The sequence below is a fragment of the Quercus suber genome, unplaced genomic scaffold (genome assembly GCF_002906115.3).
Source record: "Quercus suber isolate HL8 unplaced genomic scaffold, Cork oak 2.0 scaffold_778, whole genome shotgun sequence".
NCBI lineage: Eukaryota > Viridiplantae > Streptophyta > Magnoliopsida > Fagales > Fagaceae > Quercus > Quercus suber.
In genome coordinates this window covers 212,713-227,747 of record NW_027070214.1, presented here as the reverse complement: position 1 = coordinate 227,747, position 15,035 = coordinate 212,713, and the positions used below count along the sequence as shown (strand labels likewise).

Here is a 15,035-nt window from a genome sequence, read left to right as displayed (position 1 = left end):
CATCGGAAGTCCATCAATGAAGTCCATCGAAACATCTTCCCAAACACGGTCAGGTATCGGCAATGGCTGCAACAACCAGCAGGGGTCAGTGTGTCACCCTTATTTCGTTGACAAGTGTCACAACGCCGAATAAAATCCTGAATATCTTTTTTCATGCCGACCCAATAAAAATTGGAGGCAATTCTCTTGTAAGTTCTAAGTATACCAGAGTGTCTTCCCATAGGTGTGTTATGGAACTCATGTATTACTGCTTCTTTGTGAGGAGAGTTAGGTGGCAAAACCAAATGGTCTTTGTTCCATAATAACCCATCTCTTTCCACCAGCCCGTGGGTATTGTGAGCTCCATTTTTTAAAGCTTCCTTAATGCTTGATAATTTGGGGTCGTGGCGTGCTTCATTGCGGATCTCCTCTAACCACGCTGGTTGTTGATAGGTGACCGCACTTAGCTCCCCGTGTAAACTGGAGAGAGCATCTGCTGCTTTATTTTCTCGCCCCGGTCGATATTCAATCTCATAATCATACCCCATAAGTTTCACAATCCATCTCTGCTGGTCCATGGTCGTAATTCATTGCTCCAAGAGATATTTCAGGCTGCTATGATCAGTTCGAATACGAAAGCGGCGCCCCAACAAATAGTTACGCCATTGATGAACTGAATGAACAATTGCCATGAGTTCCTTTTCATATGTAGATCGGCCTGAGGCTCTACCCGTGATGGCCTTACTGTAGTAAGCCAGAGGTTTTCCTTCTTGCATGAGGACAGCGCCTAAACCATTCCCTGACGCATCTGTTTCCACAACAAATTGTTTAGAGAAATTTGGCAATGAGAGTACCGGTGCTTGTGTCATGGCTCGCTTGAGATTATGAAAAGATTCTTCTACTTGTTTTGACCATTGGAAACCATTTTTCTTCAAGAGCTTGGTAAGAGGGGCTGCAATGGCACCGTATCCTTGAATAAATTTCTGGTAATACCGGTTAACCCAAGGAATCTGCGGAGAGTAGTGGTGTTGGTTGGGACAGGCCAAGCTTCCATACTACAAATTTTCTTAGGATCTGCTAAGACCCCTGCTTCACTAATGATATGGCCTAGATACTCCACTTCACTCCAATCATGCAAAACTTTTCCAAGGCCTTGTAACCATTGTATTCCCAAGACAAGATCTGATCCTTGCAAATCCAATGGGTACATGTTGGTTCGAAATTGGAAGCCTTGAATTTCCACAGGTACTGCTTGATAGACTTCTTCACATTGTAGCCTTTCTCCATTGGCTACCATCACTTGAAAAGCTGCCGCCGGTGCCTTGCAACATTCCATTCGTTTGGCAAACTTCCGTCCAACAAAGTTGTGAGTGCTTCCGCTATCAATGAGAATGTGCAAGCGCCTCCCTTTTATTAAACCTGTCACTCGCATAGTTTAGGGAGTGGCTATACCAGACAGAGCATGAAGCGAGATCTCCGGAGTAGTAGTTGATTCTTCTTCCTCGTTTCTTGCTTCCTCCATTTCCGTAGATTCTTCTGCGTCTACTACCGTCTCCAAAATAAACACTTGTTGTGTCTTACACCTATGTCCCGATCCAAACTTTTCATCACAGTTGTAACATAATCCCTTATCCCTTCGTGCTTGCATCTCTGTCCAAGAAAGCTTTTTGAATGAGGGGCTGCTTTGAGTTCGTGAACTAGAGGATGGTGATGTCCCTGCCTTGCTCCATCTAGATGGGGGACTCGATAAAAGAGATGGCTGGGTTGTTGGTAGTGGTGCAGATTTGGAATGGAATGACACACGTTTAAGCCTTTGCAACTTGTCTTCCTGCAAACGGGCTAAACTAGTGGCGTGAAGAAGGGTGGTCGGTCGGAAAAGTTTGACTTCCGAACGAATTTCCTCCTTAAGGGCGCCAATGTAACTTCCAACCAAAGCCCGTTGAGGCCAATCTTGTACCCTTGCAGCTAATCGTTCAAACAATGATTGATATTCACGTACAGTTCCTGTTTGTCGCACTTTGGCTAGTGCTTCATCAAAATCTTCGTAGTCGGAAGGCCCAAAACGGACACATAAAGCTTGCGTAAATTCCTCCCATTGCACGTTAGGCTGCGTCTTCTCATACCATTGATACCATTGCAGGGCATCATCTTGTAAGTGGAATGAAGCTAGCACCACTCTTTCCTCCCTTGCTGTCCTCTGATAATGAAAAAATTGTTCAGCCTTGTAAATCCACCCGGTTGGGTCTTCCCCGTTGAAGTGAGGAAAGTCTAACCAAGAGATTCGAGTTTGTATGCCTCCCGTAGGTCCTCCACTGCCTTCTCCACGATTTCGATTGATGGAGCCATCCCCACGATTGTCATTCTGGCTGGTTTCATTGGTCCGATCCCCCCTTGCTTCGAGTTGTCATCCCATCTTTGCTACAGCATTGGAGAGGGCATCTATACCCTCACGTATTGCTGTCAACCCTTCCTTATGGCCATCGACTTGCCTTCGAAGTGAATGGTTACTGACTTCTAGAGCAGACAGTCGATCATCATTGGTAGTTGATCGTGTGGATGGTGGTGGGTTGGAAGTCATTTGGCTCTGATACCAAATGCTGTGACCCAGTTGAATGAATAGAAATAACTAGTCGTATTCGAGGCGACAACCCTCCAAGAACAATGGAAAAGAAAGGAATTCTGTAAATACTATCAACTTGCCTCTTATTCCATAACTCTTAGTTTAAATACATCAACCACAACTACTCAAATAAAAGGATAACCATAATTAAAAAGATAACAACCAACCTAATAGCTAAGTCTATCCAAGATAATAGGATGAGTCCTATCACCAGGAAGTTTATTAATGACAACATCCTAATTTAAATACGAAACTATCAATTAATTCAAATACGACACTAGAGGCATTTATCTTTAGCTGCTCTGCTTTATCTTCGGCCACTTCTAGAGTCCAACTTCAATTGCATCACTTGTTCCCTTAGCTTCCACGTGTACTGCAGACATAGCAGTGCATAATTCCACCGCTTCCAATCATCATAGAGCAAAATTCTGAAATGAATTGTTGTACTAAACCAACTCTTTTTAGACTTTTAGTGATTCATACGGGGACCCAGGCAGTTTACGTATCGGTGGCCAGATTTGATAGGTCATGGGGTACCTAATAAACTTTTTGACCTCAGGTAAGCCAGTTAAGAAAGTTTGCCTCTTTGCCTGCTCGAAGAGCTCACCATGTTAGTTTACTTTGAGCCAATCAAATAGTACATCCATATCTCCTTCCAAAAAAAAAAAAAAAAAAGGAAAAGAATAGTATATATAATAGGTAAATAAATTTCAAAGCGCATGCCAAGTCTCACCAAATTTTCAAAATTGTTCCTTCGTATGAACCTTCATTTGACATTTGAACTACCTAGTTAATTTTCTCTCTCTAAACAAGAAGAGAATAAAAATAGAATTCCAACTTAGAAAAAAGTAGCCGACTCGACTGCTTCACAACTATATATAAAGACCTGGAAGTTAACACTTTCTCAACGACTCAACCAAACAAACATTATATACTTAGTGCGTTTATTCAGCCCTGTCCCAACTCCAAAAGTTCTAACGCAAGCAATTACAACTGCCCAAGGACCCATTTGATTTGTTCCTATAAACCATAAAGCTGTTCCCATCTTCTTCATACATATTATCGTATATCAATTAGCTAGCTGCATTTCAAAAAAGAAAGGGAAATGGTGAACAAAAATCAACAGAACTTGTTGTCAAAGATGGCAACTGGCAATGGTCATGGTAAAAATCCTCCATACTTTGATGGATGGAAGGCTTTTGAGGATAATCCATTTCATCCTACTGATAATCCTCATGGGGTTATCCAAATGGGCCTAGCAGAAAATCAGGTAACTAAAATTTATAACTTAATTTCTTAGTGTGCATTTTATTAATTTGAAGTACACTCAGAGTCACAGAGTTTAGTTGCATTATATATATATATATATATTCATGGTTTTTATGTCTTGTTCAATTTGTAGCTTTCTTTTGAGTTGGTTGAAGAGTGGCTAATGAAAAACTCAGAAGCCTCCATTTGCACACCTAAAGGAGTAAATGACTTCAGAGACATAGCTATCTTTCAGGATTATCATGGCTTGACAAAGTTCAGAAATGTAAGTAACATACTAATCTCATATATATAGTTCCTCATACTCTATTATCCATTTCATGTCTCACACACACATAAAAGATTAATTAATGAAGTTTCTTATGTATATTCCACAGGCTGTGGCCAATTTTATGGAGAAGTTAGAGGAAATAGGGTGAGATTCGACCCAGACCGCATTGTTATGAGTGGAGGAGCAACCGGAGCTCATGAGATGACTGTCTTTTGTTTGGCTGACCCTGGGGATGCATTTCTAGTACCTACTCCTTATTATCCAGGGTAATATAATCGATACCTCTTCTTCCATTTCAATTTTCTACTTCTTTATGCTTCATAAATTTCTCTTTTAATGAAAATTCAGTTAAAAATGATGTAATAATGTAGGTTAGACCTTAGAGGCATATTGGGGTGGCTATTTGACTTGGCCTTTTAGCTGTTTTTTTACTCATATACATAACGATTCTTGAGAGAGAGAGAGAGATTGAGTATTAAATCTACTTTGGATCATGATATGCTATTATGGAGAATTCACTTTAAAAAAGATTGATTTAGTCCACGACACTGCTTGAGTGCTGAGAATGATTTCTCTAATCTTAACATCCCAAGCTCTTAATTCCAAGTTTTCAACATCGTGCCTTGACCACAAGTACCAACTAACAAAATTATTGGTGGGGGCATCAGTTAATACAAGCCAATTTATTACACTAGGAAGAAAGAAGTTTTCAAGTAAAAAATAGTCTAGGAAAATGAGGCCCATCTTCCTCAAAGACCAGCCCTTGTTCCCATTTGTGAGTGAATTACCAATTTTCCATCAGTCCAAGATAAGAACACGCAGTTGACTGCCCTCTGGCTTGAGGTCAGAAGGTTAAGAAATTTTTTTTTTTTTTTTTTTTTTTAAATTCCATATTAATATATGAATGTTTCTGTCAAATCATTTAGGAAGGCAATTAATTATGCTCTGATGGTTACATGGTTTATTACATGATAAAGAAGGTGGAACCCAATTAATTATATGATTCCCATGGCCTTAAAATGATGAAAAGTATTTGTATTTTTTCATATATTTTCTTGCAAGACCTCTAGCAATATTCAAAACATTGTCTCACAATCTTGCCTTTTCATTGCAGTTTTGATAGAGATTTGAGATGGAGAACAGGAGCACAACTTGTTCCAGTTGTATGTGAACGCTCTAACGATTTCAAGGTGACGAGAGAAGCATTGGAAGCTGCCTATAAGAGTGCTCAAGAGGCCAATTTTCTGCTAGGCCCATTTGGATAACCCCATGAGGATTATCAGTAAGATGAAATGGATTATCCTCAAAAGCCTTCCATCCACCAAAGTATGGAGAATTTTCACCATGACCATTGCCAGTTGCCATCTTTGACAACGAGTTCTGTTGATTTTTGTTCACCATTTCCCTTTCTTTTTTGAAATGCAGCTAGCTAATTGATATACGATAATATGTATGAAGAAGATGGGAACAGCTTTATAGTTTATAGGAACAAATCAAATGGGCCTTTGGGCAGTCGTAATTGCTTGCGTTAGAACTTTTGGAGTTGGGACAGGGCTAAATAAACGCACAAAGTATATAATGTTTGTTTGGTTGAGTCGTTGAGAAAGTGTAACTTATATAGTTGTGTAGCGGTCGAGTTGTATCATAAATTAAAATTAAATGGTTGCTAATCATCTGCTTGCTTAAATGTGTTTTATTTTTCATGATCAAATTTTACTTTTTATTATTTTCCTTTTATTAGTAGGCTAATGAACTATTACTTACTGTTTATTTTTATATGTAATTAAAAATTTTAAAATGTATAATAAAAAAAATTCTTAAAGAGGTAATTGGTAATTATTTTCCTTTTAATTAATTTTTGAATTAGTAATTGGTCGGGCTTTGAATGAGTGAGAATAATTTTAATTTGACTTTTTAAGATTTTGATGGAGTAGGTTGAGCCTATGACCATGACCATGAAATGCTAATAATATAATATTATATCTTTAACAATTTATTCTTCAACCTATTACCTTGATTGTAATATAATTTATTATTTATATAGTTACAAAATATTACTTTTCATAATATATTATACAATAAATCATAGTTAATTTTTGAGTAACATCTTTTATTTACGAGAGGACGTTAAGAAGAAGAATGATTCTCAATCTAATGTTACTTACGTACACCAGCTTTTTTTAAGAATCTTTCTATTTTATTGGTAACTTCTTCTTCAAGATAGTTTAGAATTTCTACAGAAAGCTCATCTGACATGTTTTGTAGAACTACATATAACAGAAATGAAGTTCAAATTGTAGATATACTATCTTTCACCAAAACAAAATCACTCTTTTAATGGTGAACAAAACCTTTTAAAAATAAGTTAACAACTTACTAATATTTTATTAGATCATTATGCAATACAATTAGAGAGTAAAGAACAAATAACATATATTTTGGGTTGATGCTAAAATTATAATCAATTCTGCTCATTTTTGTGATGTATTTATTTATAATACAACATTTGGCACCAAAAACAATTGTTGGGCCCCGAAATGTTTCCTTAAAAGATAGTGATTTTTGTGGCTGCATTTTTGTGTTATGCAGCCACATAATTATTTAAGTATATTTTTGAAAGTTTTTAAAATTCTCACAAGAGTAAAGCAAAATACAAAATTTATTTTATTTTCCCTTATCAGAATCCAACAATGGCGAAGGCACTAGTTAAGGTAATGCTAGACAGTAGTATGAATTATGAACTTGGCATATTAGAATTATTTTCAAATATAATATTTAAATAAAAGTATCATAAATATAAACATAAACGTTTTTTTTTTTTTTTTTGTTTTGAGAAAGAACATAACATAAACATAAACAAGAGCATATATATATATATATATATATATATATTAATTTTGTATTAACAAACATACTTTTTTATATTCAAATATAAACATGAAAAATATATGAGAAATTATTTTATCAATATATGAATTAAATATGGACCAATTTTTAACTATAAGTGTAAGAGAAACTTTAGTCTTTAGGCTCTAAAAACTTTAGAGTCTCTCCAATTATAGTGAACTATAATTTTAAGGGAAAAAAAAAAATCTATGTTATACTTACTAGGGCCACGAGATTTGCAAAATGCTATTATTTTTGTTATTATATATTATTCAATTCACGTCAAGATTAATGATTCTCCTATAAATCAAGTAAAATTAACCTAATAATTAATGATTCAACTCCCATAAAAAAAAAAAATGATTCAACAATACTTCATTTTCCTTTTCATTTACCCACTCACTTGTGTCAATGGTAGCATTTGTACATTTAGGACATGTTTGGTAGACTGTAATAGGTTCTGTAATGTAATAGTTATTCCTATGGTTTAGTTATTTTTTAGTTTTTTAATGTTTTTATTATAAGGAATAATCATTCCTTATGAACAGCTATTCTTCAAAATAAGGAATAACTATTCCTCTTTAAAAGGTTGTATTAGCTATTCCTTAGGAAGTGCAATAATTTCAAAACTTAATATATTTCCAAATAAACAAACTTTCCATATACATCTAACAATTATAAAAATAAAAAAATCATAAAAATAAAACATATCTCTCTTAAATTTAAAAATAACAATTTTTAAGAAAATATAATTGTATGAGTAAGAAATTTCCTAAAATAAATGTTAAGTTTCATTCTAATGTTATAACTCACAACCAAACTAATGAACAGGTTTAGTTATTACATTACAACACATTTTATTCTTAGTAATAAAGATAACAATTCCTGTCGTAATTCTTATTCAGTGTACCAAACGTACCCTTAGTGGGAAAAGAATTGACCAACCTCCCTAATAAATGGTTCATAATTCCATTATAGGATTTTAGGTCTCATTATTGGATTTTAAGTACTCTACCAATCATAAGGTATACATACAGAATGACATCTTGTAGCACTCTTGTATCATAACTATATGTAACTTGGAAAATGGCATTGGATGCTCAGGATAGGATCAACGCTAGCGTTTCTCTAAATTTTTTATATTGAAGAGATGTGCAAAATGACCATGGTGGTTTTTGCAAAATAATATGTAATTTGACTTAATATCGTAAATTTCATTATTAAATGTGTTAGGGTCATATTTTGTATAATTGGCTAATCCATTAATAAAATACAATTTACTTGTATTTGGGTATATCTAAGATAGGTTTAGTACTTCAAAAAACATGTTGTTCAAGTCAAGTATTAAAAACATGAAGATTGGTTCAAGAAACAAGTGAAGAAAATCTGTTCATTAAGTCTCGACAAATAGCTTGACAGAAGCCTGCTATCGAGACTTAATGTTAAGCTCAATAGATAGTTTGACAACAACTCAATCTATTGAGAATTATGATTTCAGAATTTCCAGATTTGAGATTCAGCCCAGCCTTACATATTTGTTTCGGATTACTTTTCTCACAACCCTAGACATATAAAAGGTTTATTTTAAAAGCCGTCACACATGAATACAGAGACCAAGAGACTTAGAGCTTGTTTGGATCACCATGATGAGTGATATCACTCAATTTTCATCACTGAGTTTCCAAAATGCGTGGATCCCACCAAAAAAATCTTGTTTGGCTTGGTTTTTGGGTGATGTTTCCATCACTCAAAACTCAAAATTTTGAGTGATGGATGATGGAAACTGAAAACAAAATTTTAGTGTTTTCAGTTTCTGAAAAATGAGTTATGGTGGCAAAAAGTAAGTTATGTGCAATAATTTTGGAGTTTTTAAGATAAAGTGAGGTTTGGGTTATGAGTTATGGGTTTTGAGTTTGAGTTATGAGTTATGAGTATTGAGTTATGAAAACTAAGTCATGGCTAAACCAAATGAGCCCTTATTTTCTCTGTGAGAAGTTACTGTGTTTGTATGCTATAGAGTTTTGTAACCGAGCGCTTCCAGATCTTCATTTTTGATGAAGTGAAGAATTTTGTAACCAACAACATCTGTTCAAGTTGCTAGAGTTAGTCACGTACTTAGAATCCATGTAAAAAGTTAGTCACAAATTAGAGGTTTGTGCATCAAGGGAAAAAAATGCTACTACAAGATTAAGTCCAATTAGGTATTGAAGCGAAGATTCAACTGTAGGTTGGTATTTCGAGATAGGTCAAAGGTAGTTGATAAGAATCCTTATACTTGTAATCGCTTGATTGTTGATTAATAAATTCTTAGGAATAGTGACCTTAAAATCACCCTGTGGGGTTTTTGTCTTGCAAGATTTTTCTCATTTGTCAACAAATCATCGTGTTGATTTATTTTTCACTGCAAATTAGTTTATTTGGTGATTTGTTGGTGCCTTCATGATTTGTATGTAATTTGACATAATTAAACACCTTAGATAATTGATTTAATTAACTGGGGTCAAGTTATCTTAACTTGACAAAACGTTTCTTTTCCTACTTCACAAATGAAAATTTTAATACAAAATAATTTGTATCACAAATTAAACTCCATAGTTACTAAGCATTTGGTCCTTATATGTGTTTTTCTTTTCACATTAAAATTTGATTTTTTTTTTTTTAATCAGTAGTCTTATGAAGTATTTACTATTTATTTTTATATATATTGAAAAATTTTAAAGTGTCACAGGTATATAGAATTTTGAATTATTTTTTGATCATATTATTTAAATAAAAATAGCGTTAACACAAATAAAAATGATAGGCCAAGAATGTTTTGACTCCTTGTAATAAATTAACCAATTAATTAGTCAAGTGAATTAATTAAGTTAATCAACATGCAATACGCGTGGTAGCACAAACAAATCACTAAATAACTAAATGCAACGGAAAAATAAATTTGATATGGTGATTTGTTTACAAATGGGGAAAACCTCCAAGGCAAAAACCCCACCGAGTGAATTTAAGATCATCACTCCCAAGAATCCACTATTATCACAATAAACAGTTACAAATAAAAGAATCCCAGTACTTTATATCAACTTACAGTTGAATCCTTACCCCAATACACAATTGGACTTCTTAATAATGATAATCTCTCATTTTCAATACACGATTCAAGTACGTGACTAACACACCAACTTGAGAAGGATGTTGGCTGCAAAGTTCTTCAGTTCATCTACACGATAAAGATCAAGAAGCTCATTGGTCACAAAACCCTATAGCATATAAATGCAACATCTTCTTTGAGAAAAAGATGAAATAGGGCATATGTCTCTAGTCACAATTTGCTTGAATAATATATTTGCATCAAGTTACATCAAGTGTGACGGCCCTTAAAATAATCCTTATATATGTCTAGAGTTATGAGAAAAGAAACCTTATACAAATACACATGGATATGCATGAAATTAGGTCTGAAAAACTGATTTTCATAATTCTTGATAGATACAACTGTCGAGCTTCACATTTTAAATCCCAATAAATACATATGTCAAGCTATCCATCGAGCTTTAAAACACAACACTTCTTCACTTGATTTTTGGACAAATTTTCATGGCTTCAATACTTGGACTTGAACTCTTGTTCTTTGAAGTATTAAACACATTCTAAATATACCAAATTACAAGTAAAGTGCGTTTTGTCAAAAGATTAGCCAATTCTAAATGACATATTTTCTTAACATGATCCATATATGTCCTAACAAAAAAGAATATATGTTTTTGACTCTTTGTACCACTTTACCTATATTTTCTTCTTATTCAAATTTAAGCATGAGAATATATGTGTTTTGTAGAAGTTTAGTCCAAAAGCATTTTAAAATTGCATGCTTCATTTTCTCCTACATGGGTTTCAATTAAATCAAAACTAACTAGTGTTTTAAACTGATAATAACGAGTAATCATTATAAAGTAGACATCATGAGTTTAAAGCTTATCAAATATATCAAAAATAAAAGAAAGTTACAACTTTTTTTTTTAATAAGTGAAAGTAAATGATAATATTGGGGGGGGGGGGTGGGAATTGCAATTTATCTTTAAAGTACCTAAAAAACAAAGTTGCAACTTCATTACAGTATGAATATATAAGATTAAGGAATAAAAAAAATATGATTAAATTGGGTGGTAAAGTGTGATTAATGCTTTAATATTTTGGAATATGATCCCTCATTGCCTAATGTGAAGCATTTAGCTGGAGCAGAATACATGTTTTTTTAAGGAACCGAAATTCAATTCATGACTGAAGCTATTCTTTTTGCAGACTTTGCTTGGGTGGAAAACACGTCGGTGTTTCAATTTCCTTCTTTACCTAATTTGCTGATAGGTATACTTTCTATGCATCTTAGTTTATTTGTTTTTATTTTTTCCTAGCACACTTCCTGTGTGCTTTGGCTATTGTAATTAATTTTCTTTTCAATGAAGTTTTATTATTTATCAAAACTATTATATTTCTTTCTCATAAAGAATTTCAAAATGCAGTTTGCCAATCCTCTCTTCTAGGGCTGAACATAGGAGGAGGTGCGAGGTTAGCTTAGATTGGGAGGCAAACAGAGAATGGGATTTCTTCCTTTTAAGCAAATTTCATCATTCTATTATGTTGTACAATTAGATAGTGAAGAACAAATAACAAATAAGTTTTATAGTATTTAGGCTCTAAAAAGACTTTTAGTGTTTCTCCAAATCGTAGTGAACTATATATAATTTTATGGGAAAAAAAATTTTATATTATATTTACTAGTGTTAGGACATATGTCGATCATGTTAAGAACATATGTCATTCAGAATTGGCTAATCTTTTGACAAAACGCATTTTACTTGTAATTATGTAGATTTAGGATGTGTTTAATACTTCAAGGAACAAGAGTTCAAATCCAAGTATTGAAGTCATGCAAATCTGTCCAAAAATCAAGTAAAGAAGTGTTGTTCTTTAAAGCTTGACAGATAAGCTCGACAGCTGTATCTATCGAGAATTACGAAAATCAGTTTTTCAGATCTAATTTCACGCAATCCATGTGTATTGGTATATGGTTTCTTTTCTCACAATCCTAAACATATATTAGGATTATTGTAAGGGCCGTCTCACTTGATGCAACCTGATGCAAAGGTTTTATTCAAGCATATTGTAACCAAGAGACATATGCCCTAGTTCATCTTTTTCTTAAAGAAATTACTTCGTTTGTACGCTGTAGGATTTTGTGACCAAGGAGCTCCTTGATCTTCATCGTGTGGATGAACTGAAGAACTTTGTAGCCAACATCCTTCTTAAGTTGGTGTGTTAGTCACGTACTGCGATCTGTGTATCAATTGGTTAATCACATACTTGAAGCCATGCATTGAAAGGAGAGATTGTTACTACATTACAAGTCTAATTGTGTATTGGGGTAAGGGTTCAACTGTAGGTTGATATAAGGTACTGAGATTCTTTTACTTGTAACTACTTGTCTTTATAGTAGTGAATTCTCAAGAGTAATAACCTTAAATTCACCCAGTGGGACTTTTGCCTTGAAAGTTTTCTCCATTCGTAAACAAATTACCGTGTCAAATTTATTTTCCACTGCATTTAACTTAGTTGGTGATTTGTTTGTACTACCACGCATATTGCATGTTAATTGACTTAATTAATTCACTTGACTAATTAATTGGTTAATTTATCATAAGGGATTAATACATTCTTGGCCTATCAACTAAGATCTCGAGACTGGTGGAATGTTATTATTTTTGTTATTTTATATTTTTTTAATTCACATAGAGATTAATGATTTTCCTATAGATCAAGTGAAATTAACCCAAAAAATGATTCAACGATACTTGCTTTCCCTTAGTCATTACCCTCTAATTAACTTGTGTCAATGATAATACTTGTACATTTAGCGGGAAAATGAATGACCAACCTCCCAAATAAATGATTCATAATTCCGTTGTTGGATTTTGAGTTCTCTAGCACATATAAATAATGACATCTTGTAACACTCCTTATGTCATGAGTGCTAGTTACTTGGAAAATAGCGTTAGATGCTTAGAGCATTCGCATCACTCTCACTAGTTTAGCATTTCAACAAATATTTGTCTAAACCCAACCAAAATATGTGTGCATTAGTCTCGCTAATTTAACAAAAAAATTTAATGATGCATGATAGGGATAAAATCCCTAAGCAGACAGACATAAATAACGGGGGCAGACATTAGTGACGGAGTCGCCATAAGAGACAGCTTAAGCACTCTACCAACCAAAGAACTGGTAGATGGGCTCATAACATGAACCGAAGGACAGGCGATGGTTGGATTCCTCAAGATAGACGAACACAAGGGAGACGGTTTGTTGAAGCCATATGGCACTTATGTGGCACCTTCGTGACATGAGTGACCTCCAAGAATCCTGGTATGGAAATATTTTTCATCCTATGCCCAACCATAATCAGTGGAAATCCCTACAAGAAAAGGATCCCATAAAATACAAGTATTAATGAGAATCTCCTCTACAAGGAAATACATTCTCTGCCAAGAAACAGAGGTCAGCTCTACACTACTATAAAAACCCTAAAACCCTCATAAATCAAGGTACGTGTAATTTCCCCAGCTCTGGCACTATAAAGTTGTAGAAATTCCTAACTTAACCTTCGAAGGGTATTTAGCCGTTACCACGCCAGTTATCTCTGTGAGGTCTTCTGTTTTTTTGTTTCACAGGTTCTGTCAAAGAGCACGTGGGGACTGTGCGACTCACTGACAATTTTTGGCATCATCAATGCATAGTGTCCTCGATACAAGCAGTGAGGCACTAAGCATCGCTACATTAAAAAAGAATATATTTTATTCCATTGCACACTTTCTTAGTTTATCTCCCGTTTCTCTCTTCTCCTTTCATCCTCTTTATTTGACTCTCTCTCTCTCTCTCTCTCTCTCTCTCTCCCTTTCTTGCTTAGTCCGACTACCAATCTTCTTTGTCTTTTTTAAGGAGATTCTAGTGGTCGAGTCATTGATTTGGTGGTGGTGTGGTTGTGTTCTTGGTAGGCGTGGTAAGGGATCGAGGGTGGTGCAAGTTGGTATGGTGGAGGCGCGATCTAGTATTTCTCTCTTCTCCTCTCTTTCTTAATCAGATCTGGTGTTGTGGGTGTTTTCGTTGGTGGTGTGTTGGGTAATTTGGTGGTTCTAGTGGTGTGATCTGATGGTTATAGTGACAGTCAAACTAGTTTATTCTTCTTCTTTTTGATATTTTTATTTTGATTTTAGTGGTTTTATGATTTGGGTTCTTTGTGAGAATGAATTTTGGCATTTGCTGGATGTGGGTGTGCTGACCCTGCTGGGTTGTGGTTGTGACGGCTAGGTTGTGCTCAATGGATGTAGCCTTGCAGGTGGATGTAGAATTTGAGATTAAAAATGCAAATTAGAGGAAATAATATTAATTCTTGATAAAGTATTAATGCTGATGAATATGTATAAAAATTGATAGGTAAACTAGAAAGTAGAGTTTTGGGGGTTAGTTTAGCTAAAAATTTGAAGAGACTAATGTGAATGCTCTAAGGATATGATCAACACCAGTGTTTCTCCAATTTATTTTATCGAAGAGATGTCCAAAATTATTGTGTTGGTTTTGCAAAATGGTATATAATCTAACTTACTATCAACAATTTCATTCTTAAAATTTTGTTTTTTACCATCACAAATGAAACTTCTTTTTTGAACCAACATAAATGAATCTTCTAATATAAAATACTTCATCATAAATTAAAATTCATAGTTACTAATCACTTGTGTGCTTAATTAAATGTGTTTTATTTTTTCATGTTCAAATTTTATTTATTATTATTCTCCTTTTATTGGTAGTTCGATGAACTATTACTTACTATTTATTTTTGCACACAATTAAAAATCTAAAAGTGTCATGGATATGTAAAATTTTGATTTTTTAAAAAACATATTATTTGAATAAAGGTAACATTGATAATACATAAACATTAAAAAAATTATTTTTTTA

General features: G+C 34.0%; 2 protein-coding genes across 2 annotated transcripts in view; both read left to right on the top strand.

Moving 5' to 3' along the window:
- LOC112001858 (DNA-dependent metalloprotease WSS1) overlaps window positions 1-15,035 on the top strand; it is a 57,872-nt gene that overhangs the window by 33,442 nt on the left and 9,395 nt on the right.
- LOC112001844 (1-aminocyclopropane-1-carboxylate synthase-like) lies at window positions 3,494-5,826 on the top strand. Its single transcript, XM_065767149.1, is given in 5 exon segments — window positions 3,494-3,869; window positions 4,002-4,133; window positions 4,246-4,267; window positions 4,270-4,405; window positions 5,254-5,826. Coding segments are annotated over 5 exon segments (606 nt in total). The 5' UTR covers window positions 3,494-3,704; the 3' UTR covers window positions 5,405-5,826.